The sequence below is a fragment of the Pelodiscus sinensis genome, chromosome 28, assembly GCF_052426305.1.
Source record: "Pelodiscus sinensis isolate ZL-2025 chromosome 28, ASM5242630v1, whole genome shotgun sequence".
Taxonomy (NCBI): domain Eukaryota; kingdom Metazoa; phylum Chordata; order Testudines; family Trionychidae; genus Pelodiscus; species Pelodiscus sinensis.
This window is the reverse complement of record NC_143079.1, coordinates 2,214,655-2,241,966: the sequence shown is the minus strand read 5'-3', so window position 1 is coordinate 2,241,966 and position 27,312 is coordinate 2,214,655. Positions and strand designations below refer to the sequence as shown.

At 66.5% G+C, this 27,312-nt stretch overlaps 1 protein-coding gene across 8 annotated transcripts in view; it reads right to left on the bottom strand.

Moving 5' to 3' along the window:
• Positions 1-27,312, bottom strand: part of FGFR1 (fibroblast growth factor receptor 1) — a 52,116-nt gene that overhangs the window by 12,552 nt on the left and 12,252 nt on the right. For 2 of the 8 annotated variants that reach the window (XM_089773798.1, XM_089773799.1), the window contains exons 3-7: positions 10,845-10,928; positions 9,821-9,996; positions 8,699-8,822; positions 5,296-5,486; positions 3,050-3,200 (exon numbers count right to left, since the gene is read on the bottom strand). In XM_089773798.1, coding sequence (XP_089629924.1) covers positions 3,050-3,200; positions 5,296-5,486; positions 8,699-8,822; positions 9,821-9,996; positions 10,845-10,928 — 726 coding nt within the window. Of the gene's footprint in view, positions 1-2,125; positions 2,271-3,049; positions 3,201-5,295; positions 5,487-8,698; positions 8,823-9,820; positions 9,997-10,844; positions 10,929-14,062; positions 14,935-27,244; positions 27,251-27,312 lie in introns of those variants that run through there. The other 6 variants (XM_089773800.1, XM_075910984.2, XM_089773801.1 and 3 more) reach the window with 5 other exon arrangements.

Here is a 27,312-nt window from a genome sequence, read left to right as displayed (position 1 = left end):
GGAGGTGGGTCTGTAACCTCTGACAAGCTGGGCTTAAATGAGAATGCCAGACACCCGGAGAAGGGGGTAGATATGGGGCTGAGAACTTGGGCACTTCCCCGGGCTCCCTGGCTAGTGCCGGGAGCCTGGGCTGGGGCAGTAAGGCCCAATGGTCAGAGCAGGCGTCGGCATGTGAATGCCAGGGCCACGAGTCAGGAATCGGAGCCCAGGTGCTGGACAAGCCAATCAGGGAGGGCTGGAGCGGGCGAGTGCCGAGGCCGGGGCAGGACTGGAACCAGGTGGCCTCGTGGACGGGGCCTCGTTAGGCCCCACAAGGCCGAGCAGGCACAGCTGTGGACCCCCCCATCGCTAGGGAGCGGAAAAGGCCGGGCTCTTACGCAGTCTTCTGCGGGGAGATGGATGGTGCTGAGCCTGCAGAGGGGTGCGACCCGGCCCCTCACGGCTGCATGGCTCAGGCCTGGCGGGGGCCACCCCCTTTCTCCCCACGGGGGAGAGAGGAGCAGCAGATATCTAGGGGCAATTCCCGGGAGCAAGGGGCAAGGCCGAAGCAAACGCTGCCCTGTGAGACGGGAGGGGTCCGATGGCGAGTCGCAGCCATTCAAAATCCATGACCACAGGGGGCTGGGGGTTGAATCGAAATGGCCACCGGCAGCCCCTCCCGGAGAGCTCCATTTCATCAGGAGTCAACCCCCCCCCCCGCCCCCCGTGACTGGCAGCAAACCCGCCCTGGCGCGGCCGCGCGAGCTGTGGCAGGTCACCGGTTCGGAGCGGTGCGGGGTGTCTGACCACAGCCTGCTGGGTGAGGACCGGAGTAGTGAGACAAGTCGCCCCCAGCCCCCGCCCGGAAAGCAGAGCGCCGCAGAGAAGGCCGGAGAGGGAGGCCAAGTCTTGCGCGCTGCAGCCCGACTGGCTCCCGCTCAGCGCCCAGAGCGCCCGGGGCAGCCTGACGGGGAGGAGGGGCTGATAACGGGGAAGTTTTTGTAGGAAAAGCGCCCCCAGGCTCCCCAAAAACTTCCTGCAGCGGCTGGTTATCAGGCCTTGTCGGGGCAGGGAAGCGGCATGGAGAGGGCCAGCACGCCGAGGCTCATGCAGAGGGAATGGCTGTGCCGTCACCCGGGGCAGGTTCCATCCTCGCCAGGGCAAGGCCAGGGCCCCCGATGCTCCAGCCCCCGGGCAGGGGAGCTCGCGGCACCAGGATCAGGGGCTGCAGCTCACCCACCCCTTCCCTGGACTGTTTTCTAGCTTAGTTCGCTGTGGGGCAGCAGGGGGACCAGGACCCCCCCACACAACCCGGCGCGGGACTGAACGGCCCCTCCACCCACGGAGCTTCTGGAGCCGGCGGGCTGCCCCTCTGCTCCTCCGGCCCCCTGCCCGCCACCCACATCCTGGGCCCCCTCTGCCATGCAAGGAGGAGGGGGACTTCCCAGGGCGGCTCCTCCCAGACCCTTCCTGTGATCCTGGCGCTGGGCTCCTGCGTCGGGGGCACGGGCAGGGAGCGGCACACGCCGGCGTGGCCCGAGAGGACGGAACCAGCCCGCACGATGCATTGCCTGGCCAGGGAGAGAGCGGGTGGGCACGGCTCCAAGGCGGGGGTGGAGGGGAGGCAGGGCCCTGGCAGGGAGGGCACCTGCTCCTGGCAGCTGCAGCACGGGAGACAGACCCAAGCAGTGTTGCCGGTAAGCTGAGCACTTGGGCAGCCGCCCAAGAGAGATTCCAAGGCTGCCCAGCTGATACGCCGAGTGCCCTGGCCAGCAGCATCTGTTTCTGCTGGTGGTGCACAGTCACACATGCCTTGGTGCACAGAACAAAATTTATTCCGCACATGGATAGCAAAATTAGAGGGGACATTGGCCCCAAGTGCTGCATTCCATTGGCCCCCCGCTTTGGATTCTCTCTGGCAGGAGCCACGCACGGGGGGGCACCCCAGGGACGGGGTAAGTCCTAACTTGCCACGAGGTGGTGTAGCTGAGCGCACCACCCGGGCTGGGGAAAACCCAGCAGGCTCTGGGCTTTCCCGGGGGGGGGGGGGGGGGCGGCGGAAGCGGGGCCAGGCTCTCTCCTAGGCTGCAATGCATCAGAAGCAGAAACGAGGTGGGGAAAGGAGAGCGGACCCAGGAGTATGTACCTTCGAGAACTGTCAACCATGCAGAGTGATGGGAGATCCCAATAGAATTACCCGCCAAACATGTATACTCCCCCGCATCCTCAAATGAGACATTGTGCAAGCGCAGGACTTCCATTTCCTTGTCGGTGGTGTTAACGCCCGCCGTCTAGAAGAGAACAAATGGAAGCAAACCACGGAGCAGACCGGCAGGGGATCACCCAGCAGCCCAGGTGGAAGCGGAGGGAGGACCGTGCCCTGGTGTCTCATTTGTAAGACCCCCGGGGAGCAGAGAGAGACACTGGAGACCTGTTAGAGAGACCCTCGGCAGACCTGCAACCCAGGCTGGCCTAAGCCGTTTGTTAAAACCCTTCACCAAACTGAATTGCCTGCCCATCGGAACATGCTGGCGATGGGCCGCATGGAAAAATGCCCCTCGGGAGGGGGGCCGGCTTAGTTTCATGCCACACGGACACACAGGGGGGAGGGCGGACAACACAGCTCAGGGAGAGGGGGTCGGGTGGGGCGAGGACAGACGCGGGGAGAACACGACACGGACTCGTCACACTCGGATCTGGGGCCGAACTTGAGGTCGGAGAGAGGAGGCAGGAGCGGAAAAAGGCTGCGGCGCTTCTTTACCCGGGAGAGGGCCGAGCGCAGCCCAGCCCCCAAGCCCAGAGGTGCTCGCGCCACCGCAGCCGGGCCAGAGAGGCCGGGGTGGGTAGATGCCCCGTCCGAGGGGTTTGCTGATACAGTGAGAGCACACGGGGGGCACATCCGGGGGGGGGGGGGCGACACAGAGCACAAAACTAAGCTGGCCACTGGGAGTATTTTTCCATGGCTCGTGGCAACCAGAAATGCAGCAGAAACAAGAGAGCCCAGAGCTTCGTACTCCACCGCTAGGGACTGACTGTCCCAGGAAGAGCCCCGCCGGGGGCCTCAGTTTACCTTTTGCCACGGGTCTGGTGACAGTGAGCCACGCAGACTGGCTGGCCTCGCCAATATAATTGGAAACCTTACAAACATACTCCCCGCTCTCGGCCTCTGTCACATTACACAGGGTCAGCACCTCCGCGTCAGAGCTATTAACTCCCGAGTGCTGGAACAAACCAACAACACAGGGGTCACATGACACGGCCGGACAGCGCAGCCCCGCGCCAGCCCCGCGCCCGGACACGGCGCCCGGGGCCACCGGCTCACGCCCGCCGCGAGCAGCAGGGGGGTTGTGTGCACAAGCGCCAGGGTCCGACCAGACGCCGGGGCCCCCAGCTTGCACGCAATGTCGGCAGCTGACCGACGCGATGGGTCACGAGCACTTGGGGGCCAGTGTGGAAAGTCAGCAACAGCCCGACCTCCCCTCCCGCGCTCCCCACAGGAGCGCACCTGCCCTCCTCGACAAGGAGCAGGTGGGGGGGGAAGAAACCACTGGCTAGGGGGCCCGCTGGGGTCAGTAAGTGGCCCAGACAGGTGTTAGCTACAACACAGCAGAGGGGAGTGCGCAAGCCGGGGTACACCGTGTGCAAGGTACACCGTGCGCAAGCCGAGGTACACCGTGTGCAAGGTACACCGTGCACAAGCCAAGGTACACCGTGCACAAGCCGAAGTACACCGTGTGCAAGGTACACTGTGCACAAGCTGAGGTACACTGTGCGCAAGCCGGGGTATCCTGTGTGCAAGGTACACCGTGCGCAAGTCGGGGTACACAGTGTGCAAGGTACACCATGCGCAAGCCGAGGTACACCGTGTGCAAGGTACACCGTGCACAAGCCAAGGTACACCGTGTGCAAGGTACACCGTGCACAAGCCGAAGTACACCGTGTGCAAGGTACACTGTGCACAAGCTGAGGTACACTGTGTGCAAGCCGGGGTATCCTGTGTGCAAGGTACACCGTGCGCAAGTCGGGGTACACAGTGTGCAAGGTACACCATGCGCAAGCTGGGGTATCCTGTGTGCAGGGTACACCGTGCGCAAGGTACACTGTGCGCAAGCTGGGCTACACCATGTGCAAGGTACACGGTGCGCACGGTACACTGCGCAAGCCTTTGGGATTCCCAGGCCTGTGGGGAGGCCGAAGGGGCTGGGCTCCCTGAGCGATCACCTCCCTCTCTCCATTAGCTAATAAGCCAATTCACGGCCTGGGAATGACCCGACACAGCCCAGCCGCTGCGTCTCTGAGCGGGCGGAGCCAAAGGCCCCACACGCCAGCCGCCCCCGCTGCTCCCCACCTCTCTCCGCACTGGTGCGCCCACCGACCCCCCTCCGCTGCTTCAGGGGGGCCTCTCGCACCCACGCTCGGAGCCCGGCAACCCTGGGCACCTCCGCTTCCCAGCCGGCTCCCCAAGCTCCGGGGGGCAGATGCGGATGTCCGTTTTACATCAGCCAGGGCCCTGCCCGCTCTGCTGGGAATACCTGCACCTCCCTGCCCTCCGCCCCCCCTGCACCTCCCTGCCCTCCGCCCCCCCTCCCCCCTGCACCTCCCTGCCCTCCGCCCCCCCTGCACCTCCCTGCCCTCCGCCCCCCCTGCCCCCCCCCTGCACCCTACCCTGCCCTCCGCCCCCCATCCCTGCACTTCCCTCCCTCCGCCCCCCCTGCATCCCTCCGCCCCCGCATCCCTGCACCTCCCTGCCCTAGCCCTCCGCCCCCCCATCCCTGCACTTCCCTGCCCTCCGCCCCCCCATCCCTGCACCTCCCTGCCCTCCGCCCCCCCCCCTGCACCTCCCTGCCCTCCGCCCCCCCTGCCCTCCCTGCCCCCCTCCCCCCCATCCCTGCACCTCCCTGCCCCCCGCCCTCCGCTGCACCTCCCTGCCCTAGCCCTTCGCCCCCCCAGGCCCTGTACCTCCCTGCCCTCCGCCCCCCCCAGCCCTGCACCTCCCTGCCCTAACCCTCTGCCCCCCCATCCCTGCACCTCCCTGCCCTCCGCCCCCCCCCGGCCCTGCACCTCCCTGCCCTAACCCTCCACCCCCCCATCCCTGCACCTCCCTGCCCTAGCCGCTCCCATCCCTGCTCCAGGCTTTGCAGGGAGAAGGCTCCACACGCCCCTTGTCTGGGCTGACCAGTGGCCAACCCAGTCTGAACGGTCTCAAACATCACCTGCCCCGCCCCAGATACGCCAGTTCTGGCCCAAGGGCCTCCCTCCCTCCCGCCGTTCCCACTGCCCCAGGCCCCGCCCGGCCCGCCCAGAGGGGGACAGTACCTTCAGGATCTGGACGTAGGGCAGGTTATCGGGCCCGATCTTGCTGCCATTGACCTCAATGTGCTTCAGCCACTGGATGTGGGGCTGGGGGTCGCTGTAGACTTTGCACACAAACTCCACGTTGCTGCCCAGGGCCACAGTCTTGTTGGCGGGGAGCCCGGCCTGGAGGATGGGCCGGTGAGGCGACCTCTCTGCAAGACACGGCAAGAGGGGACAGTCTCAGCCGGACACAGCTCCCAGCCCGGCTCCGTGGCTAGAGAAAACCCGGCTTGGCCACACGCGGTCCAGTGCCGTGTGGCCCCCCCAACTGCCTCAGCTCCTGGGATTCGGCACGAGACCAGTCTTAGCACAGCCCGGCTACGTCTCCACCACTCCCTGCCCCGAACTCGAACTGCCGCAGAGAGCACCTCCTGTGCCACAGCCCGGCGGGGGCAGGGGGCAGAGCATTTCGCATCACTCCCTCTCCGGCCCTTCGGCCAGCCCCACGGGCATCTAGCTCCGTGTCCGGCGGGTGGCCTGGCTGTCGGTGGACGCAGGGCGTCTAAAGCCAGCTAGGAAGGGAGAGAAGGCAGAAGTAGGAGAAAAGCCCTAACCCACTCCAGACTGTGCTAAAGGTGGCAGACGTCGGGGGATGGCCACGCAAGACAGGCAGAACGTGGCACCCTGCCACAAGGCCAGCCCAGAGCCCTGGAAGCCGCATGGCCCCACGGCCAACGACACAGCAGGGATGGAAACTTCCGCTTCGTTAACTCCTTAACCACTTAGCGGGCCTCCCGGCCACGGCCCCGTCAGGCTGCAGCAGCCGTGGGCAGGGGGCCACTGGTTAACCGGGCACATCCCTACAACACGTGCGAGGCAGCACGGAGCCGGTGAACACGCACACCTGTCCCCAGCCGCGAGCCAAGTGCTGCGCTCGGCAGAGCACGGAGCAGGCCCCGGAGGGCGCAGACCCATCCCCCGGCTCTCTCGCCGTTCAGGGTCCGCCAGCACCACGGGGGCAGTGGAGGCACCTTCCTGGAGAGAGAGAGCGAGGCAGCCGGGAGAGGCCTGGCCGCCGGCCTGCCCCGGGGAGTGACCAGGCTGGGATCAAGGGGACGGTTCCTCACGGCGAGTGGCCGGAGCCACGGCCTTTTCTCAGCCCAGCCCGTCACTTATTGAACCCGGCCCGGGAAAGCGTTGCCGCCTGCCTTCCCCTCTAATCCCCCTCTCCCGGCCCCGGGGCCCCACGCCACAGACCGGCGCAGCCCTCGAGCGCCCCCCTCGGCCCCCGGATTCCCCAGCGCTGGTCACTGAGGAGGCCAAACGAGCTGGTTTCTTGGCAAGGGGGAAGGACAAGGCTGAGACCTGGGAACTGCCCAGGGCAGGCCCGCGCCGCCAACCAACACAGCCCCCGCCCGGGCAGGGGCCTAGAGATGCTGCAGCAGCATGAAGATGCCAGGACGCCAACGGCCCCCTGCGCACTCCAATACCCCCAGGGAAGGGCCCAGCCTGCCCGCCAGCTCGCTTGCAACTGCCACTCTGCCTGGCTGCCCGCGGGAGGGCCACAGGCGCACCTCAGCAGGACACACGGCCGGGGCGGAGACCAGGCCGCACAGGAAGCTTCTTGGAGGAAGGGGAGGGATGGGCCGGATTCCAAGGGGATGGAAGACACGTGGTAAGCCGGAGCGTGATGGGGGGAGCGTCGAGGCCCCGCTCTCTAATACGCTTGGCTACTGCTCTGGAGTGCAAATGGCCCTCCCCAGCGTGCAAATCGCCCCTCCTCCGGCGTGCAAATCGCCCCCCAGCGTGCAAATCGCCCCCCCTCCAGCCTGCAAATCGCCCCTCCTCTGGCGTGCAAATGGCCCCCCCAGCCTGCAAATCGCCCCCCCAGCGTGCAAATCGCCCACCCTCCAGCCTGCAAATCGCCCCCCCTCCAGCCTGCAAATCGCCCCCCCTCCAGCCTGCAAATCGCCCCTCCTCTGGCGTGCAAATGGCCCCCCCAGCCTGCAAATCGCCCCCCCCAGCGTGCAAATCGCCCCCCCTCCAGCCTGCAAATCGCCCCTCCTCTGGCGTGCAAATGGCCCCCCCAGCCTGCAAATCGCCCCCCCTCCAGCCGGCAAATCGCCCCCCCTCCAGCGTGCAAATGGCCCCCCCAGCCTGCAAATCGCCCCCCCCAGCGTGCAAATCGCCCCCCCTCCAGCCTGCAAATCGCCCCCCCCCAGCCTGCAAATCGCCCCTCCTCTGGCGTGCAAATCGCCCTCACCAACACGCAGCTTCTGCCACCACAGACATTCCCGTTGCTACGAACCACGGCGGCTTTGCCTCTCCGCCAGCCAGGGCGCAGCACAGAGGAACACACCAAGCACTAGCAGCCTGAGACAGCTGGGGCGGGGGGCCGGGGGGGTGCGATTTTATGATTTGGTGTCGGCTCATGGCCTGGGCGCCCAGCCTGGCTCCCAATGGCGCAGCCCTGGCAGCGGGGTCGGGTTTGGGCGGAGGCCTCTAGCTGCGGAGGCAGAAGGTGGCAGAACCTGCCTGGACCCTGGCGGGCTACAGATGTTCCAGCCGAGCTCTGCCCGTACCTGGCCGGGGGGGCCGGGATTCCTGCGCTTGCCGTCCCTGAAATCCGGCCCCTTTCCCCGGCCGCCATGGCCGTGGCGCAGCGCCGGCGTCAGCGCAGGAGGGGGGCCTTGCTCCCCGGTGACCGGGCCTTCCTGAGCAGGGCATGGCACGTGGGGCTCCAGGGGCAGCACTAGCCACTGGCCTCCAAGCACACCTGCGCCCCGGCCCCCTCCCACCCACCCGCTCTGGATCAGCGACTCCAGCCGGGCCGTGGGGCAGGGACGCCGTCAAGCCGGGAGCAGCCGCTCCTGCCCAAGGACAGACAAGGGGGCACTGTGACCCCCCCGCCCACACAAACCGGGAGGGGCTGTTTGCAGGGGCACCGGCAGGTGAAACGAGGGGGGAGAGGGGCAAACATGGCTCCCCATTCATCCGGGGTCAAAGGTCACACAAACCTATCGGCCCAGCCAGGAACAAAGCGCCTGGCCCCGCGGTGAACGAGCCGGGAGAGGCCCCATTGTTCCCGCTGTCCCCCCCCCCTTTGGTTTGCTCAGTGTAATCGAATGACACCCCCTCCGGCACGGCCACTCACCGCAGCCCGACGGGCAAGGGCCCAGAGCGGCCTCCCCGCTGGGAATTCAGGCTAAGGTGGGTCTGCCCGGCCTGAACTGAACCGGAACCCCCAGCCCCCCGGGCACCTGGGGCAGAACCATCCGCTGACCAACAACTGGGGAGAGGCAGCCGCGGAACAGAACAGCACGTCTAGGGAGCCCCGTGTCCCACGCATGGCCCCCCGGGGTGCCTCTAGACTGCAGCCCGCTGCCGACAGCCCTTGGGACAGGCGTTTCCGAGCCCTCCTCACCCACTACGTCCAGCTGGTAGGTGTGGTTGATGCTCCCGTATTTGTTCTCCACGATGCAGGTGTAGTTGCCTTTGTCGGACGGCACCACCGAGTCCATGATGATGCTCCAGGTTGCGTAGCGGACCTACGGAGCAGAGGACAAAGCCCAGTCAGCGCGGCGATCGGCGGCCGCCCACTCTACGCGCCACGCCACAGGGTCGGACAGCGCCGGGACCGGAAGGGACCTCGAGAGGTCGCCGAGTCCCACCCCAGGGACGGAGGTTCCCCAGGCGATTGCTCCAGCGTTTCACCACCCTGGCAGGCAGGACGTTTTTCCTAACGTCCAACCTCCACCTCCCTGGCTGCAATGTAATCCCCTTGCTGCTTGCCCTGCCCTTGGAGGCCGAGGGGAACAATTTGTCTCCCTCCTCCTTGTGACGCCCTTTTAGGTATTGGAAGCTGCTCTCACGTCCCCTCTCGGTCTTCCCCTTTCCAAACTAAACCAGCCCAATTCCTCCAGTCGTCCCTCCTAGCTCCTGTTCTCCCGGCCTTTCACCGTACTTGCTGCTCTTTTCTGCACCCTCTCCAATTTCTCCTCCTCTTTCCTGAGATGTGGAGCCCAGAACTGGACACTCCTCCAGCTGAGGCCCAGTCAGGGTGGAGCAGAGCAGGAGAACGAGTCCTGCTCACAACACGCCTGTTCACGCTGCCCAGAATGGTGTTTGCCCTGCCAGGGCTGTGCCTGACACACGACTTGCGCTCTCGTTCCAGAGCCATCCTGACCCTGGGCCTCATGCTTGAGGCAGGCCAGAATCTTGGTTCGATTTAAAGCGGGGAGACGCGCTTTGAGCACGGTGGGGAAAGGCCCCGGGACCCTGCCCCACTTCTGACCAAGGGGGACCGGGACGCGGGGAGAGGCTACGGCCTGTCGTGGCGCCGGCAGGGGAATGCACCGGGCTGTGGGCAGCGGCAGGAGGCCGTTGACCCCAGCTGAGAGCCTGGCCCCAAAGGGAAAGGCCCCGAACCAGCGCTGCCCGCTCTGCAGTGGGAGCCTGGGGCTGGCGCCGGGGTCCCAAGCGCTCGCCGGCTTCGGACAGAGCCAATCCCACGGCCACCGGGCTCCCCGCCCCCCAGCCCCGGCACCTTGTAGCCGCCGATGCGGTGGTCCGGCTTGAACTCCTTGCCGTTCTTCAGCCAGCGCAGCGTGGGGCTGGGCGTCCCGCTCGACGGGCACTTGAACTTCACCGTTTTGGCCGCGGGGACGGCGTGGAGCTTCTTCTCCATCTTCTCGGGGTAGGTCCAGTAGGGAGCCACGGCCACTGAGCGGAGAGGGGAGTGAGCGCGGGGGGGCCGGGAACGACGGCCCCGTGCAACGGGAGAGCTGGGACAGCCCTGCCCCCGGCCGTGCGGTTCCAGGGGCCCGAGGCCCCGCGGCAGCATCTGCCTGGTGAGCCGGGAGGACAAAGCTGCAGCCGCGACTCTGCGCGGCAGGAGGGCCGGGGGCAGGGAAGGGGCAGGCGTTTCAAACAGAGCCAAGAGCCTCGGCACAGGTTCAGCCCTGCAGCCAGGCGGGCCGGGGACCGAGAACCAGACTAGGCTATGGGCCAGACACCCGCCCCAGCTCCCGGACAGCTCAGGCCAGGGAAGGAGACGGGCGTTACCTCCCGGAGGCTAAGGGCCTGTCTGCCTGGGGGATGATTAGAGCAGGCTCGTTAGCGCTCTGCACCCCCAGCCGACCGGGGAGTTAGCACAGAAGGAGGCGCAGGGCTGCTCCCCCGGTGTGCTTACCCGGCACATTTCCCCAGGACGCTGGACCCTTCCCCACCCCGCCCGGGCGTTCTCCAGTCGCCCCCCGAGCTGCCTGCCCGTGTCGGTCCCTGTGCGTTGGGACGTAGCAGCCAGCCGCCGGCCGGCACCCTCTGCCCCGGGTACCTCCAGCCGTCCGGAACTGCTGGGGGAACGGCAGCTGCAGCCCGCAGGCCGGAGGCCATTCACCGGGAGAGCGGAGCGTTACCGCAGGCAGCTCCCGCGTTCCCAGGGCCATCGCCAGCAGCGGGCCGTGCCCGGCAGGAAAGCTCCAGGTTGCCCGGGTGAAAAGGAGCCCAGCACCCATGAAACGCGGCAGCCGGGGCAAGGCAGCAGAGAGACAATCGTGCCCCCTACGTACGGTTGGGCTTGCTGGTGTCTGCCTCCTTCTCCTCCGAGGAGGAATCGTCGTCGTCGTCGTCATCCTCGGCAGAGGGCAGAGCGTCTGCAAGAGACGAGGAGCCGGGTTGGAATTCGGCTTCCCACCGGCTGCCCTGCAGGGGAGGAACCGGGCGGAGCTGCCCGCGGCCACGGCCCGGCCTGTGGCTTTCGCCTCCCGCCCCGTGGGCCCCCTCACCTGGCGGCTCGAGCAGGAGCCCTGCGACCGTCGTGTCTAAGCCGAACCGGGGCGCCCCGCACACGCAGCGCTGGGCCCCAGGGCACAATTAAGGCAGTTTCAGAGCTGCCCAGAAGACAACGGGAGGGGGGCTCCCCGGCAGCCCCCCCGAGACACGGACATGCAGGGCAATGCGGTTTGCTGCCCACGCACTCGGCCGTTGGGGGCGCTGTCCAGGTGAGACCTGCGGAGGCCGGGGAGGCAGACTTCCCGCTGGTCCCCGGGTTCTGCCGGCTGGCGCGGGAGCGTGTATCCAACAAGCCCTCCCTGGCGCCGGCCTTGGGGGAGCTGAGAACGTGGGGCAGCAGCCTCCTCGGAAGGAACCTGCCCCCGCGGTCAGACCTGGGCTGCTTTGGCACCTGGAGCAATGGAGGACGCCTCCCCCCAGCCCCTGGCCCTCCCCTCGCCGGGCCCAGGGGCTGAGCCCCCATGCGGCAGGCCAGGGGCTCGGCCGCAGCCAGGACGGGGGGTGCAGTCGGACAGAGGGAAGAGCCCCCTGGTGCTCAGCCCGTGTCATCCCCCCATTTCTGCCCCCGACAGCCGCCCACGTGGCTCCAGCAACACGGAGCGGGAGCATGAGCAGCAGCTGGAGGCTTCGGCCCTGGGTGGGGGCGAGGCTGCGGCCCAAGCGCCGGCTGGACGTGCCTGCCGGCCGCGGGGCGGGGCCCTCCGCTTCCCCAGCAGGCAGCCCGGAGACGCCCTGCAGCTGGGTCTGTCTGCAGGCGCAGACGGTGCCGGAGCCGCGATACCCGGGGCCCGTTTCTCTGCATGGCTCCTCCCCCAGTGCCGGGGCCCGCGGCTGGAGAGCCGAGGGCGGGGAGCCCAACGGGGCTGGGCCCTCCCTGCACGGCAGCTCAGCGCCCGGACCCCGAGCAGGCCCTGCCGCCCGTTCCTCCGCGCCGGCTCTCGTGCTGCTCGGGCACCGCGCCATCGGCACAGCCCGGCCCGGCCAACGCTCGTCAGCGAGTCCACAGCCCCTCCCCAGCTGGGCATGGCCGGGCCACGAGGCTGCGTCTACACTCGGCGTGGGGCCGGGCTAAGCACAACGCAGATTCTCCGGCGGGGCTCGACCTCGTCAGCGAACCCCCAACCTCTCCGACCCATCACTGAGACCAGGCTGGCCCCAGCCCTGCCGGAGCGCGGCTATTGCTAGCATGGCTGGGTGGCCAGGAGGGACGGGGCAAACGAGCTCGGAGAGCACTGCTCCCTCTGCTCACACCCAGTGCAGAATAAACTGTGTTATGTGCACCAAGACAGGTGCCATGTGCACCACCCGTAGGAACATGCTGCTGGCTGTAAGCGGCTGGGGCGCTCTGCCGTTTTGCTGGGTGGCATGTGAATCTCTCCTGGCGGCCGCCCAAGCACAACTCATAGAGAACCCTGCCGCGCTCCTGCCCCCCGTGCGCATGGGCTACGACTTCCAGCTGGGAGCAGCAGCCTGGGCCAGCCACTGAGCCAAAGGCTGGGCCCCGCCGGCAGCGCCCCGAAGTCCCCAGCGACCAGCTACCCCCTCCGCCCTCCTCTCTGCACCGGTCCTGCCTTGCCAGCTGACTGCCCCGGCACAGCGGCTCCGGCTCCCGGCCGGCTGCAGAGCCCCGCCCGATCGTCCCAGCGCCCGCGACGAGCCCCTGGCGGCTGCTGTCCTGGGACGGGCTCCATTTGCCGCACTGGCCTCCCCTGCGCGGATGCTGCGCCCCACGCCCCGGCGACCCCGCGAGGGCAGAGCTCAGAGCGGCCAGCCGCTGGGCCAGCAACACCCGCCTGGCTGCGCACGACCCCCGGCAGCCAGTCGCTGGGCCAGCAACACCCGCCTGGCTGCGCACGACCCCCGGCGGCCAGCTGCTGGGCCAGCAACACCCGCCTGGCTGTGCACGACCCCCGGCGGCCAGCTGCTGGGCCAGCAACACCCGCCTGGCTGCGCAAGACCCCCGGCGGCCAGCCACTGGGCCAGCAACACCCGCCTGGCTGCGCACGACCCCCGGCGGCCACCTCCTGCCGGGCCAGCAACACCCGCCTGGCTGCGCAAGACCCCCGGCGGCCACCTCCTGCCGGGCCAGCAACACTCGCCTGGCTGCGCACGACCCCCGGCGGCCAGCCACTGGGCCAGCAACACCCGCCTGGCTGCGCACGACCCCCGGCGGCCACCTCCTGCCGGGCCAGCAACACCCGCCTGGCTGCGCACGACCCCCGGCGGCCACCTCCTGCCGGGCCAGCAACACCCGCCTGGCTGCGCAAGACCCCCGGCGGCCACCTCCTGCCGGGCCAGCAACACTCGCCTGGCTGCGCACGACCCCCGGCGGCCGCCTCCTGCCGGGCTCACCGCCGCTACGCGAGACGCGAGGCCCACCCGCCGGAGGAGACAGACGCCAGCCTGCCCAGGGCCTCGCCCCCTGCCCAGCCAGCCCGACGGCGGCTCTGAGCCCCGTTCCTCAAAACCACTCCACAGGCAGCCTCCTGCAGCCCGCACTGCCCAGGGTGGGAGACACCCGCGCCGCCTCTATCGCCCAGTCCCAGAGCACCCCCGGGGAATTTGCTGCCCTCCCCCATCTGCCCTCCCCAAAGGGGGAGCCAGCGCAGCCAGCGAAAGGAGAGGGGCTGTATGGATGTGCACAGAGAGGGCATCAGCTTGTTCCTGGGGCTGCCCCAGGGTGTGTGGCAGGGAGGGCCCCTGGGGATGCTCTGGTGCTGGCCAATATTCCCACTCACTTTTCCCATCCATGTGCAGAATAAATATTGTGATACGCACTGCGGCACGTGTACCACCAGCAGAAACACAGGCTGCCCCCTGTGGGCGCTAATCCATTTGACTCTCCTGGACGGCCGCCCAAGCAGTCGGCTTTCAGGGAACACCCGTCCAGCCTTTGGGGTCCCCTGACCAGTGCCTCCAACACACAGCTGCCCCCAGCTCCGCCAGGACAGCCACAAGACCAACACCCCGGCCCAGCCCCAGGGCTGCCACGCACCTGAGACGTTCACGGAGAAGTAGGTGGTCTGGCTCCCCGAGGGGCTGTTGGTCACGCAGGCATAGAGCCCGGAGTCCTCGGGCACCGCGTCCCTGACCTCCACCTCCTCCCCCGTGATGCGCGTCCGGTTGTTCTCCGACAGCTGGACCCCGTCCCGCACCCAGCTGATGCTCTGCACATCCTCCCGGAGCCGGCAGCGCAACTGGAGGAGGTCGCCAGGGTGAGCCGAGTGGGACTCCACTTCCACTTTGGCGTGCGCTGGAAGAGTCGGAGAGAGAGAGAGAAAATAGGAACCCGCAGCGGACGGGGCTTTTCCTGGGGCTGGCATGTCCTGCGGGGCGTCTCCTGGGCCGGCCCTGCTCCGGGTGCAGGCTCCGCTTTGCCCCGGGCCAGTCGGTGCGCCGTGGGGCAGGCCACGGCCTTTTCATCCAGCGGCGGTGCCGGGCGTGGGAAGCAGCTGCCGCCAGCCGCGGCGGAGAGCCACGCATGGCAAGGGCACAGGCCAGGCCCCGCAGCTCAGGGCAAGGGCCAGTCCAGCTCACCTACCTGTTAGCCCGCCAAGCAGAGCAGCGGCAGGCCTGTTCTGCAGCCCGCGGGCAGGGGAGAGAGGAAGAAGAAGCAGAGGTTAAAAGCAACTGCAGCAGGATTAAGCATTTCGCCTCCCTTTGAGAACCCAGCGCTAGCACAGGAGTCGGGGCTGCTCATGCGCCCTTGGACCGTCCAACCCCGCCCCTTGGGCCAAGTTTTCCAGAAGTGACTTTGGGGGCTCCATGTGGGGCATCTGAAAGGGGCCTGGACTTCAGAGAGGGTGCGGGGCGCTTTCCCAAAAAGCAGGCCCCTTTAAGGGCACCTGAAATTGGAACTCGGGTCTGAACACCCTGGCTTGTGCGCGACCCACTCTGCTGCCCCCCCCGCAGCGGGAACGCCCCCCTCCCCCGCACATGCAGAGCCCCGGGAAGCTGTACTGCGCAGCGCCCGGCCCAATTCTCCACGCCTGCAAAGCTCAGCGCAGGCAGCCACAAGCAGGCCGGGTATCACTTGGCTGAAGCGCTGGGGGTCCGTGAAGGGGACTGCGTCCAGGCAGAGCCCACGGCGGAAACGCTTCGGTGGCAGCACCCTGGCGGGGCCGGGTCGGCTCAGGTGACCCTCCGTGGAACAGGTGCGGGCCGGGGTTCCCATGTTGCCGGCTCTGTGACGATGGGAGACTTGCAGCTGCCATCCGACGCCACAGTTGCTTTGGCAGCACAAAGGTCCTTTCTCCTCCTGTGGAGACGCCCCGGCTCTGCTGGATCTGCGGGCTCCCAGCCACGGGCCTCGGCTCTGCCATTGGCACTGCTGTCTTGAAGGCTTCTGGTTCCAGGCGTCCCTCCTCGGTCCCTGCTTCCGAGAGCGCCGCGGCGGCACGGGGGAGCGAGGCTGCAGCCTCGCAGGGGCTGAGCCGACCACGGTGCCGTGTGCGAGCCACCGGCTCCGCACCGCCTGGCCCGAGGCCTCGCCGCCACGGGAGATGGCTCCAGGCTCCAAGCCGCTCAGGGGTGGCTCCTTGGATTCCACCTGCCCGTCCTTTGAGAGCCACATCGGCTGCAATGCAGAGACCCACCGGGCCCTGGTCCGGGCCCCGGACTCGGCAGCGACGTCGCTTCGAGAGGCCCCAGCACCCTCCTGCAGGGCCGAGGCCCCCTTGCCGGGGTTCGACCAGGGACGGGAAGGGTGAACCGGTGAACCAGAGGGGGCTGGAGCGGCTCCCTGCCTTGGGCAGGCGGCTGCCAGCCCCGCGGGGTGCTCCAGCCCAGCTGCAGAAGGTGGGGGGGGGGGCTGGACTGGAGCTGCGCCCGCCCCCTTGAGCGGGCGAACCAGTTCACCAAGGAAACGGGATTTGACGTCCCTACTCCCCACAGCTGCTCAGGGCCAGGAGTGACGGGGGAGGGAGGCAGGTGTCAGAGGAGAGACCCACCCTGCGGCCAAACGGGCACTGGCTCAGCTTGCTGCGATGCCGGAGGTGCAGGGCAGAGCCGGGCTGAGCCCCTCCCGCCCCGGCTGGGCCCCAGCTCAGCTCTCTCCACCACGATACTGAATCCAAGCGCAAACGTCGGCGGCTTTCCTGTGTGTGCGTCAGACCCCCCCCCCCCGAGCAGCACAGACCTCTCCCCCTCCCCCCGGCCTCAGTGCTGAGCCGATTCCCAGGACGCTCGTCCAGGGCGTGAGCTGGGGGGGGGGTTGCTAAAACACACTCAGCAGCGCCCCCTCCCCCCCCAGAGACACACGGGAACACCTGTTACCTTGCCCTCAGCCCTGCACTGCCCGGACACGCCGCCTCTCAAGCCAGCACTGGGAGAAGTTTACCAAGTGCACTTTTATCCCCACGCTGCCCCGGTTTCCCTTTCATCGGTTTCTAAACGAGCGCCCTGGGGGCGCTCCTCGCGGGGACGCGTCTTTCCCTCTGAATTCCTAATGGACTTCAGCTCCACGGAAACAGGAGAAGGTTCGCATTGGCTTAAACCCCACCCCGGCAACTGCGGGGCCTGGACCGCGGCTGTACTTCTGTGCAGCACCTCGCACGAGGAAGAGAGCGTCTCTGAAGCAAGCTGTCAGACAGCTACCACGGGAGTATTTTCAAATGGACGATCCATTGAGAGGAACTGCCCTTTTCTGTGGCATGGATCCCGCCTTGTTTTCGGCATTCCTGGCACAGGGGAGGCGCTTTGGAGAAAAAACACTCAAGAGCGAACAGCCAACGTGTTTTTGTGAATTTTTTTTTTTAACAGCTGGGAGGGAAATTTGCCGTCCCTCCTGCTGTGTTTCTACCCAAACCAGCTGCGGCAGGGTGCCAATCGCCGCCGGAGTTCATCAGGAACACGAGGCGTTCGGGTAGGGCAGCTTGGGACAGACAGACAGACAGCGACCCTCTCTGCACGCAGGGAAAGTGGTTTCACTCTCCGCAGGACGTGCATTTCCGGGAGCTCTGGCATTCTGTGTTTCCAATGATTCCTCACAGGCACCTTGGCAAGCAGATACAATCCCCGGGGTATTTCCCACCCCTCTCCACACTCACCCCCCAAGAGTTCCCGCCGTTCCACTGCCAACAGACCAGCAACAGCAAAAGGAACGGCCCCAGAACAGGAGCCCGTCTCCCGAAAGTCCCCACTTCTCTTGCGCACCCATCGCAGGCGGCTAGTCCTCCCTTCCCAGGCCACCTACTCAGCCACGCTCAGCTGGGACGTGGACTCCTGCCTCGGATCGGCCCCTCACCCGCCTGCTGAACTTTCAACCATGCACCTTGTTGCCTTCTTCCCCCTGCCCCAGGCTCATCTGCCAAGCAACCTCCCGACCACCTTCAAATGCCTCCTGAAAACCTCCTTTGGCCCGGCGCCCATGAAAAGCTGACGCGCCAAGGCTGCTGGCGAGCTGAGAACACAGGGCAGCGCTGTCGCAGAAATTCCCGGCTCTCTGGTCAGTCCCTGCCATTGGCCATCTCTTGTCTTCGACTGGCAGCTCCTTGGGGCAGGGACCTTTGTTGTGTGTTTGCGCAGCGCCCGACACCACAGAGCTGCGGCAGTAACCCTACGAAGACACTTTCCCGTTACCCTTTTTGCCTTGCATCTGTGTGTGCATCAATTCCCCAAACGGGGTGAGCAGGGTGCAGCTAAATCAAATCCCTCTCGCGCCCTTTTAACAGCAAAGAATCGCCCCGTAGCCCGAGCACCGTTCCCGCCACGAGCCAGGCCACGCGGCTGCGGTTTTGTACCGCGCTTGCTGCTGCTGCTACGGCGCGGGGGAGGTTTGCCTGTGACAGTCCTGCCGGCAGTTCAGCCTCTGCCCAGCCGCGGGGTGGGAGGGACTCGAGAGCTTTGATTCGAATCAGACCGTGAAGTTTGGAGGTAGAAATGCCGCGCACGATCCAATAGCATCAGCGGCTACTGGGCCGTTATCTGGCTGCTGCCTGTGCTGGGAGACTGACCAGGGATTTTTAGGCCCTTCCGATTCCCAGTTCTGGTTGGAGGTGTCCTGTTCCATGAAGCAAGACCCCGGTCCAGGGCCCAGAGCGGGCACAAGCCCTCAGCCCTGCCTTTGGGCTGGGGACCAGGGCAGGGCACTGCCAATAGAACTAGGCTGGACAGAATCCCAGGAAAGCAATTCTCCAGCCGCCCGCAAAGCCTTTCGCACGGCTCAGCGGGACCTGCAGGGCCGGGGGGGACAACCGCTGGCAGAGGGCCTGGGGGAGAACAAAGCTTTGGGACAATCCGCTTTCCCGCATGTGCTGCGGCATCGGCAGGCAGGACCCGGGCCGGTTTTCACACGGGTGTTTCACGCATGACCGTGGACACGGGGCTGGTGAAGACGCGTTTCTCTCCTGTCCCTATGCTGGGCTCAAGGCTTCACGTTCCAAAGGGGCAGAGGCTACTTTGTTACGTTCAGGTTCTGGTTTCTCTTTCTCCCGGGGGGGGGGGGGGGTTACCCATGTGCACGGGCGTGTGGGCTAGATCAGGTTTCGAAGTCACTAAGGCCCCCTCCCCCGTCTCCAAGACTGTTTTACAGTAACTGCGCGCCCAGCGCAGGCAGGCAGGGCGGAGGGGCCGGACGCCAGCCAGGGCTGTCTGCAGGAGAGGCACAGGCTGGCCTCGAGCGCACATCTCGGCGCCAACGGTGGGAACGCTGGGAAAAGGGACTCGAGGGCTGGTGAGCTTGGCCGGGGAGGGGGCAGAGTTCTGGCAGGGGGGAGTTTAATTTTATTCCCTCTCACCCCCTTCCCTGGGTGAATCTGAGAGGACACGGCCGCTTTGGGCGAGCCTGTGGCCTGCCAGCCGATCACGTGCCAGGCGGGAGGCAGCGGCATGAGGGCCGGGGCAGCGTAGGACCTGGCACTGGGCAGCCCCCAGCCCGGAGCAGAGGTGCCCAGGGGACGGAAGAGTCAGCCCGTGGCTCAGGGCACGTCTGGCTGCCTGATGCTCAGAGGGGGCCACGGAGCAGCCCCAGACCAGGGTGCGACTCAGGGAACCGACGAATGCTTTTGGCCCCGGTGTCCGGAAGTTGGGAACATGGCTTGGGCTTCTGCTCCATCCCCTGCTGTGGGCTGGGCGAAAACCAAGCCCCAGTGCCTGCCCGGACAAGGGCTCGCTCCCTTAAGAAGCTCACGATGCCCTCGGCTCACCGGATCACCCCGGGTGCCACGCAGTCAACGCAGGAGGAGTACAGCAGGGGGCAGCCCGTGAGAACATCTGGCTCCCAATTCCCACGGACTTTTCCGAGCTGCAGCTCTCCAGCCCTTGCCCTGGGGGAGGCCGGCCTGCGAGGTGAGCCGCGACGCTGCCCCGGTGCATGGTGAGTAAGGCGAGCGTCTGATCACTGGGCTCCGTCGGGCTGAAACGTCTCTTTCATGCACATCGCTGCTCTGTAACTCAACCCGCGCCAACAGGTGCAGCCTGGCCAGCAGGGGGGAAGCCGCGGGGGCTAGCGTGCACCGCGCTGCGCAGGTCCTGCTCCGGCAGAGCGGTCCAGCACACGCTGCCCTCTCCAGCCAGGGGGCTGCATAAGCCAGATGAACTCCCTGCCCTTCTGCCCAGGCCTTGTCTTCCTCCTCTTGTGCCGGGGGCAGGGGAAAGGCAGCGCGGGCTGCTCCCGCATCGGAGAGGTGTCCCCCCCAGGCCCGACGGTGCTCACTTCACAGGGCCCCGCGCCAGAGCTCCGGGAGCGGCAGGGCTCTCGCCCCCGGGGTTCAGGCGGACGGAGGAGGGAGGAGGGGATACAAGACAGGGATGCTGTGTGGAGTCCACCCCCTCTGTGCCCGGGGAGACGGGACAGGAACAGTGGGGAGCCCAGCAGCGGCTAGTGTGGAAACCCAGCCTGAGAAAAGTTACCCCCCCACCTTCACCCCATCTTTTTAGCTGGGGCAGTGCAATGCTGGGCCGGGGCCCCGGCTCTCCGACACCAGCGGGCGCTCCTGCATGGAGACATGTCCCCGGCTGAGGCCTGGGAGCCAGGGCACGCCCCTCGGGAAAGAGACAAGCCACAGCACCTTGGGGGCCTGATCCTCCAAACGGGCCTGCCTGTGCCATGCCCCCCTCCAGCCCACGCGCCACTGCTGCGATCAATCCACTGGAGTTCGAGTTAGCTGGTCTTAACCAGACTCGCTAGTTGAGACCCACTACATCGAACTCAGAGGGCGCCCCCGTCGGCGTCTGGTACGCCGGCTCTCGCTGGGAGTAAGGGAAGCCGGCGTACTCTCCGCAGCTGGAGTTGCGGACCGTTAGTGTAGACCTGGCCTCAGTTACCGCCTTTCGAAGTGCTTGGAGACAGAGTCCGAATGCAACGTCACCCAAGCCGCTACCTGCCGTCCCCAGCCAGGGGCTGCGTGTCCCATTCCCAGAAGGGACCCGTGACCAGCTAGTTCCCCGGCCAGAGAACTTCCCAGGAGAATTCCCCAGGCAGAGCTGTCAGAACAACACCCAACCCGAGTCTTAAAAGTCACCAGTGATGGAGACTCCACCATGGTCCTTGGGAAACTGTTCCAGTGGTTCATTGCTCTCCCCATTCAAAATGCACCAGGAGCCTCTAGCTCCCGGCATCGGCTCGTGCTGTCGCCCTCTGGGACGAGGCTACTGTTAAATACAACAAGCAGGCCTGGTGCACCTTAGAGACTAACCAAACCAGACAGACTCGCGAGCGTTGGTGGGTGCAGCCATCTGCGTCAGAGGAACTGGGGTGGACGTGTTTGCTACCCGTGTGGGTACAACAGCCCGCGACCAAGTCAGCCCTTTGCCGTCTCTTTATTAAGCCAAATAAATGGAGCTCCAGGTGTCTAACACTACAGGGCAGGTTTTCTAACCTTTACTCTCTCCTGCGGCTCTTCCCCCAACCCCCTCCAATTTATCAACATCCGACTTGAGTGCTAAAGAGAGAGGTGAAGTTTAAAGTACGTTTTTTCTTTACAAAGCTGGAAGATGGTCGCTGTACAAATCCAGCCACACAGCAGGCTGGCAGTGGGACGGACCAAACGCGAGGAGAAGGCCAGATCCTTCACGTTCGCCTTGTTCTTTTTTTGAATTTCAAGTCTGAGGATGTAACTCGAGCTCCTGGAGGGAGGGCGCCTCCTTCCCGGGCGAGGGGCTGCTGGCGGGGGAGCGACAGCCGACGGGGAAACCTGGCATCCCTGGCTGGAGAAGGGCAATTCAGCGGAGGAGGAGTGTGTAATGGCTTTGAGACAAGGCTGCAAAGTAGAGGCATGATGTCAGGTCCCCAGCGCGGCAGGTTTCATTACTTGGAAACGGAACGAGGCGCTGGGTTCAGTCTGGCGATGGAGAACGTCACGGGGTCCATGGAGCCGCCGCTGGCTCTCCACCGCGCTGGCGAAGGGCAGGAGGGAGGACTCATTTCATAGCCAGGGAAACGTCTGCCCCCCTCGCGCCGAAGAGAGGGCGCAGTAAAACGCCCAGCTCCGGCTTGGCGGCCACGCCGTGAGAGCGACGCAGGCTCCGAGAGTTCAGCGCAGATTAACCTTTCGCCCTTCGCCATTCAGCCGAGCTCTCAATACAGCGCTTTTTTCCCCCCGAGGGTTTTGCATGCAAATGGCCCTGGGCCAGACCGGGCCATCCGCAGGCCGAAATTCGGCATTCAGCCTGCACCAACCGGCGCGAACTGCTGTGCCGGCCACAGAGGCTGCACTAAAGCCGCCAACAAAGAGATGCAGGGAACAATAAAGCGCTGAATGGCTTAGATCAGCAGGTCCTCTCGCCGGTTGCCATGGAGACCCCACCAGGGCTTACTAAAGGTATTTCCTGAAGACAGAGCACAGGCCCAGCGGCTCGGCTAATCCCGACAGGAAGTGCTCCCCGGCGGGGCGGGCGGCAGCCACGGGCCTCTCCGCTCGCCCAGCGTTCGCTCGCCGTTCCTCGGCCGCTGCGGGCAGGGGGTCCGCACGGATCCCAACAGCCCCCCCTTTCTGCTGCAATCGCCAAGAGACCCCACACTGCAGCGGGGGGGAGGGGCTGTCGGTCCCCCCCCCCCACACCCCCATTTTGGGATTGTTCAATCCCAAACTCTCCGGCTGGCCGGCCACGTGTCACTTGATACCTGAGGCCTGTTCTCACCTGGGGGGGGTGCCCAGCGCCCCCCCCCCCCCGACAGCAGCCCTGCTGTGTGCAAAGCGATGGCTCTGAGTACTGAAGCAGGGAGCCTGGCCCAGAACCCCAGGGCTGCAGAGCCCTCAGGAGGCACCGAGTCCAGCCCCCTGCCCAGAGCAGGACCAGCCAGGGCTGTGCCAAGCCGGGACTTAACCTCTAGGGATGGAGGTTCCCCCCCAACCCAGCCCAGAGCTTCCCCACTGCCTAGGGCAGAGTCCGGGGGAAGCCAGGCTGGCTGAGGGCTCTGGCGCCAAACCCCTTTCCCATGGGGACTCCGGGCAGACTGGTACGTCCCGGCGATGCGGCCAAGGGACGCGCTTCCCGGGAGGGGGGTGGCTGCTGCGCCCTCCCAGCCCTGCCAAGGGCCACTCTGCCGGCCTGGCCCGGCCCCCACGCTGCAGGGCTCAGGTGGGAAGCAAGGAATGCAGCCCTTCCCCCACACTGGACAGCACCGCGGGGGGAAGGCCCCCAGCCCACCAGAGACCCTTGGGCTTGGCCAGGCCGAGGCTGTTGGGACACAGCGCCAGCAGAGATGGGACACTTCGATGTTCATTCTCTGAGCCTGCTGATGTCCCAAGCAGGGATCGGTCTCGCCCACCACTGAAATGCTGCCACCTCTGGGGAGGAACGCGGCAGCAGTTAGCACATCAGGCCCAGAAGTGGGTGGGATGCAGGTTAAAAACCTCCATAACATCAAGGTAACCATGGTCTCTTGTCGCTTCCTAGTTCTGCTCTAGGAGGGGCTTCCCCCACAGGCCCCAGGAGAAGGAGCGTAATGCGCTTGTCCCCCTGGAATTCCCGCATTTTGTATGAGATGAAGCAGCATTTAATTAACGGGCAGTTCAGTCGCTGCAAAGCAGCTGGAATAATCGTGCGCCATTCCCCCGGGGGCGAGCGTCAGCCCCCGCCCGGTGCACATCCCTCCTTCGGCTGTGACCCTTTGGAGAGGGCGCGCTACTCCGCATCAGAGCTCTCTGGCGTTCGCAGCCGCAGCCCTGTCGGTCTGCACCTGCCAAACCCACGAGGGGCCCTGGGGCAGCCCCGGCAGATTTATTTGGGCACCAGCTTTCGCGGGTCCGAACCACTTGGCACAGGGCCGGATACACGTTAGTGCCGTTATTCATGGTGCGTCGGGAAAACAGTAACTTTGGGCCGAGAGCTTTGCCCGGTGGGACGTGCAGCACTGGGGGGGGGGGGTCTCTGTTCCCCTGATGTTTATATTGGGCAGTGGCAAAGGGCTGCGTCCAGGTGCCCACCCCCCCAGCACTGCCAGGTGGGTTCGCTGCTGGAGGAGGGAGAGGCCAGCGCTGGAGACCTGCTGTTCCCAGCCACACAGCGTCTGCGAGAAACACCTGGGAGCAGGCAGGCTCCAGCTCCCCCCTTCTCCTCTGGGTGTGAATGCAAACGCCCCCCAGCCTGCTGACACCAGAACGGGGACGGGAAGGGACCAGGCAGCTGCCACTTGCAAATGGCGCCACTTTCCATAACAAACAGAGGAGCAGGTTCCCCAGTCCCCTGGACAGGCGTAGAGGGAGCAGTTCCAGGCGGCTCAGTGGAAGAGGGACATGCCACCACGTGACACTCCTGCAACCACGGCAGAGGTGGGATTTCATCCAGACCTCAGAGTCCAGCAACGCCCCCTCCCCACCCCCCCAATCCCAGGTCCCATCAGCAAGCGGGCGCGGAGCTTAGCCCCACGGAGCAGGCGAAGCAGCCGAGGTTCGAACCCGTCGGGCAGTCCCAGTCCAGATCGGGTTGCAATGAATTGCCCAGCGCAGGGGCCACTGGGTCCGCGCACACGCCGTGATCCTCCTGACTCCCTGCTCTCGAGGGGAGCAGAGACTCCCGGCCCCGGGCGCCCTGCTGCATGGCCCAACGCAGCTTCTGTTTCACGCTCTGCTCCTGGGGAGCCCAAGAGAAGTCACCGGCAGCAGGCCCAGCTCACCCAGGCTTCCACCTCGCCAGCTCCGGCTGCCCTGCGACCGAGGTCCACGAGGGCCCTTCGCCTTCTCTGGGGGCTTCCTTTCCGGGTCGGGGGTCCAGGACAGGAGAAGTTCTGCCCCCTCGGAGTGCACGGAGGGAAGGAAGCAGGTGAGAGCTGTTTCTCGGGGGCCTGTCTCCTGGTATTTCTCTGTCTCCACGTGGGGCGCAGGGGGGTGAGATGTGGCCCGGCGACTAACTGGAGTTCGCTGCCTCTTGAGAGCTGATTTCGGGCAGCCCCCCGGAGGTGCCAGCTGTCCCCCATGGAAAGGGGAGCGGAGGCAGCCGGACCGCCCAGCGGTGAACATGGTGAGCGCCGGACCTGGGGCGGGGGCGCAGGCTTTCTCTGGGAGGCTGGTCGCTGTGTGAGAGCGAAAGCAGCAGCAGCCTGCGGGCGACCCATCAGGGTTCCGGTGCGGCCTGCGAGACGCGTTTACCGCTGGCTGCTCTCCACGGATTTTCCCCCGACACGCAAAGCCAGGGCCTGCTGACGGCACAACGCCAAGAGCCAGGAACTCCCTCTGCAGCCAATCCCAGCGCTGCGGCTGTTCAGCCGGCATCGCTCGCGAATTCGAGGGGCGCCAGCGCCGTGAGCAACCCTGCCCGGCCCGAGAGAGCCGCTTGGGTACCACAATCTCGTGGCCCCGAGACGGAGGGATACGCCTGCGGCCCCTCCTGCCTGGCGCTGGGATAAAGCCTCGTGGTCATTTCTAGCACACGGAAGGGCCTTTCGGCGCAGGCGGCTACGGGGCCCTGCCCCTCGGTGGGCTCTGTCTCCGGAGCCCGGGGCGTCACTATCCAGCCAAGCACAGGAGGCCTGGCTGCAGGACAGAGGAGCCTTTTCTGTTGTTTGTGAGACTCCGGCGAGGAGCTGCTGGGCTAAACCCGATCCCCTGCCCCCCCTCGGGGAACTGCGCCTTGTAAAAACAGTGCCCCAGCTGCTAAATGCGATCTCTGACCTCTGGCCACGCACTGCGGGATAATGGCTCCCCCTCACCCCACCCCCGGCTCAGCAATTAATCACAGCACCAGACACTTCACTCGCTACATCCTGCTTGGGCTGGCCTCAGAGACACCCCCGAGGGGAACGCCCGCAGCTACCGCAGTCAGAAAGGGCAGCCAGCGGAGCGAGAGCGGGGAGGCGCCCTGGGACAGGCCCCCGAGCCCCGTGGGCCCTGCGGTTCACCCCAGGAGAGGGCGTGAGCCAGCAGCAGCCCCAGTGGCTTCTAGGGTAATTCCGCACCCCCAGAAACATCCCCAGCGACCCTGGCAGGAGCCAGCCAGGATGGGCCCATAAGTCACCCTGCCTGAGTCTCACTCCAGCCCCCCCGCCGCCTGGGACTTTCCTTCCCACCTCCTGGCCTGGGGCTCTGGCTGGCAGGGGGAAAGAAACGCAGATGGAGGATGCCCCGGAAAGCCCCCCAGCAACCCCGAAGGCCCTGCCTGCCGGCTGCACCCCAGGGCATGCGGCGTCGCAGCCTCCGCGGCCAGAGGGGCCGCTGGTGCTGGTTACGGCTCCCGCTGCCCTGCGCGGCAGCCAGCCAGGCGGGCCCGGTTCCCCGGAGCTACCCCGCACCTCAGCCCGCCGCGCTGGGTCACTTGGGGTGGAGGCTGGCTCCGCAGAATTGAGGAACAGCAAGAGCGTCACCATGAGCGTTCCTGCCTCACGGCCCGGAGATTAACCCTCCACGGTCCCCGGCAGGGCAGAGCGAAGGCGCCGGAACTCGGGGCTCGGGCACAGCCAGGCCATAGGGCGCAGACTGGCTTCCCCACGGGCGGCGCTGGCGGGATAACGCTCCCGACCCCTCTCGGGCGGGGCTGGGAGCGGAGCCTTGCAGCCGGACACGGGATGCGCCGGGGAGAGGGATGCTGAGGCAGCGCTGGCCACAGGGCTCTCCTGCTGCCCTGGTCCGAGGAGGGCACATGGCACCCGCAACGCCCGCGGCATCGCCACGCGCAGGGCCCCCGGGATCCATCCCTCGCTCAGCTCCCACGCGCCTCGCAGAGCCCCCTGCCGGGGAGATTAAAATACGAAGTGAAAACCCCCAAAATGCCCCCGGGAAAGGCACAAGGCAGCGCCGGGGGCACGAGGCTGAGGCACTAACCCTGGGCCCACTCCCGGCTCTGTGCCTCTGAACTGGGGACGGGCCCCGGCGGAAAGCCTGGACCACAGGGACTAGACTGGGCTTGGCGCGGGAGACGAGGACAACGGCACGTTGGGGAAAAGCCGCCGGGGGGAGTTTCCGCGCGTTTTCATTTCCCCTGGCTGTGGGAGGGGGACGGAGGCTGCGCACGGACATTCCTGGACTTTCCCCTCTCACGGGATGTGTTGCCACCTCCACATTCAGGGAGTCCCGAAGGCCCTAGGAGCCGCTGCAATTTGTCGTGCTACAGAATTCTCGATACCTGGCAGGCGCCCGGTCGAAGGCAGAACTGCACCCGTCGCGGCGAGGAGGGGCTGCTCCCCTGGCCACGGAAGGGTCCCGCGAGCAGCCTCTCGCCGCTCCCAAGCGGCACCTCCCAGGAGCCGCTGCACTAGCGACAGGGAAACGATCCCGCGGCCGGCCTCGCGCCCTCGCTCACTGCGAACTCTCGCCGCTCGCCCTGGCGCGTCCCGGCTGCCCGCTGCTCTCCGTGGGGGCAGGGCCACGGCGGCGGGGCTGGCCCGGCACCGGCCTGCGTGCACGGGAAGGAAGCGCCCCTTTCGCAGCGGAAGAGTCTCCCCCGGGAGCCGGCCCAGCCAGCGCCGCCCGCAGCGCTCACCGCCCGGGCCACACGAACCCAAAGCGGGGGAGCTGCCTCCTTCCTGGCTGAGCCACTGGGGAGCCGTGGCCGGGACCCCGCCACACCCAAAGCCCTGCAGACTGACCGAGCGGGCGCGAGGCAGGAACCCGGGGGCGCAGCTTCCAGACACGCCGCGGGGCAGGGGCGGCCTGGCACTAGGCACTGAGCCAGGCCCAGCGGAGGGCAGAGCGGGGGCAGCAAGGCTAACCGCTCACCGGCACCGGCCGGGGCAGCCAGCGTCGCCACTGGAAGGGGATTTACAGCCCGAGACGGAGCCCAGAGGCCTGGCCGTCCGACGCACGGGGCACTCAACAGCCGCCCAGGGCCTTGCGCACAGGCCCTCCCGAGAGCCGCCCTGCACTGCCCGAA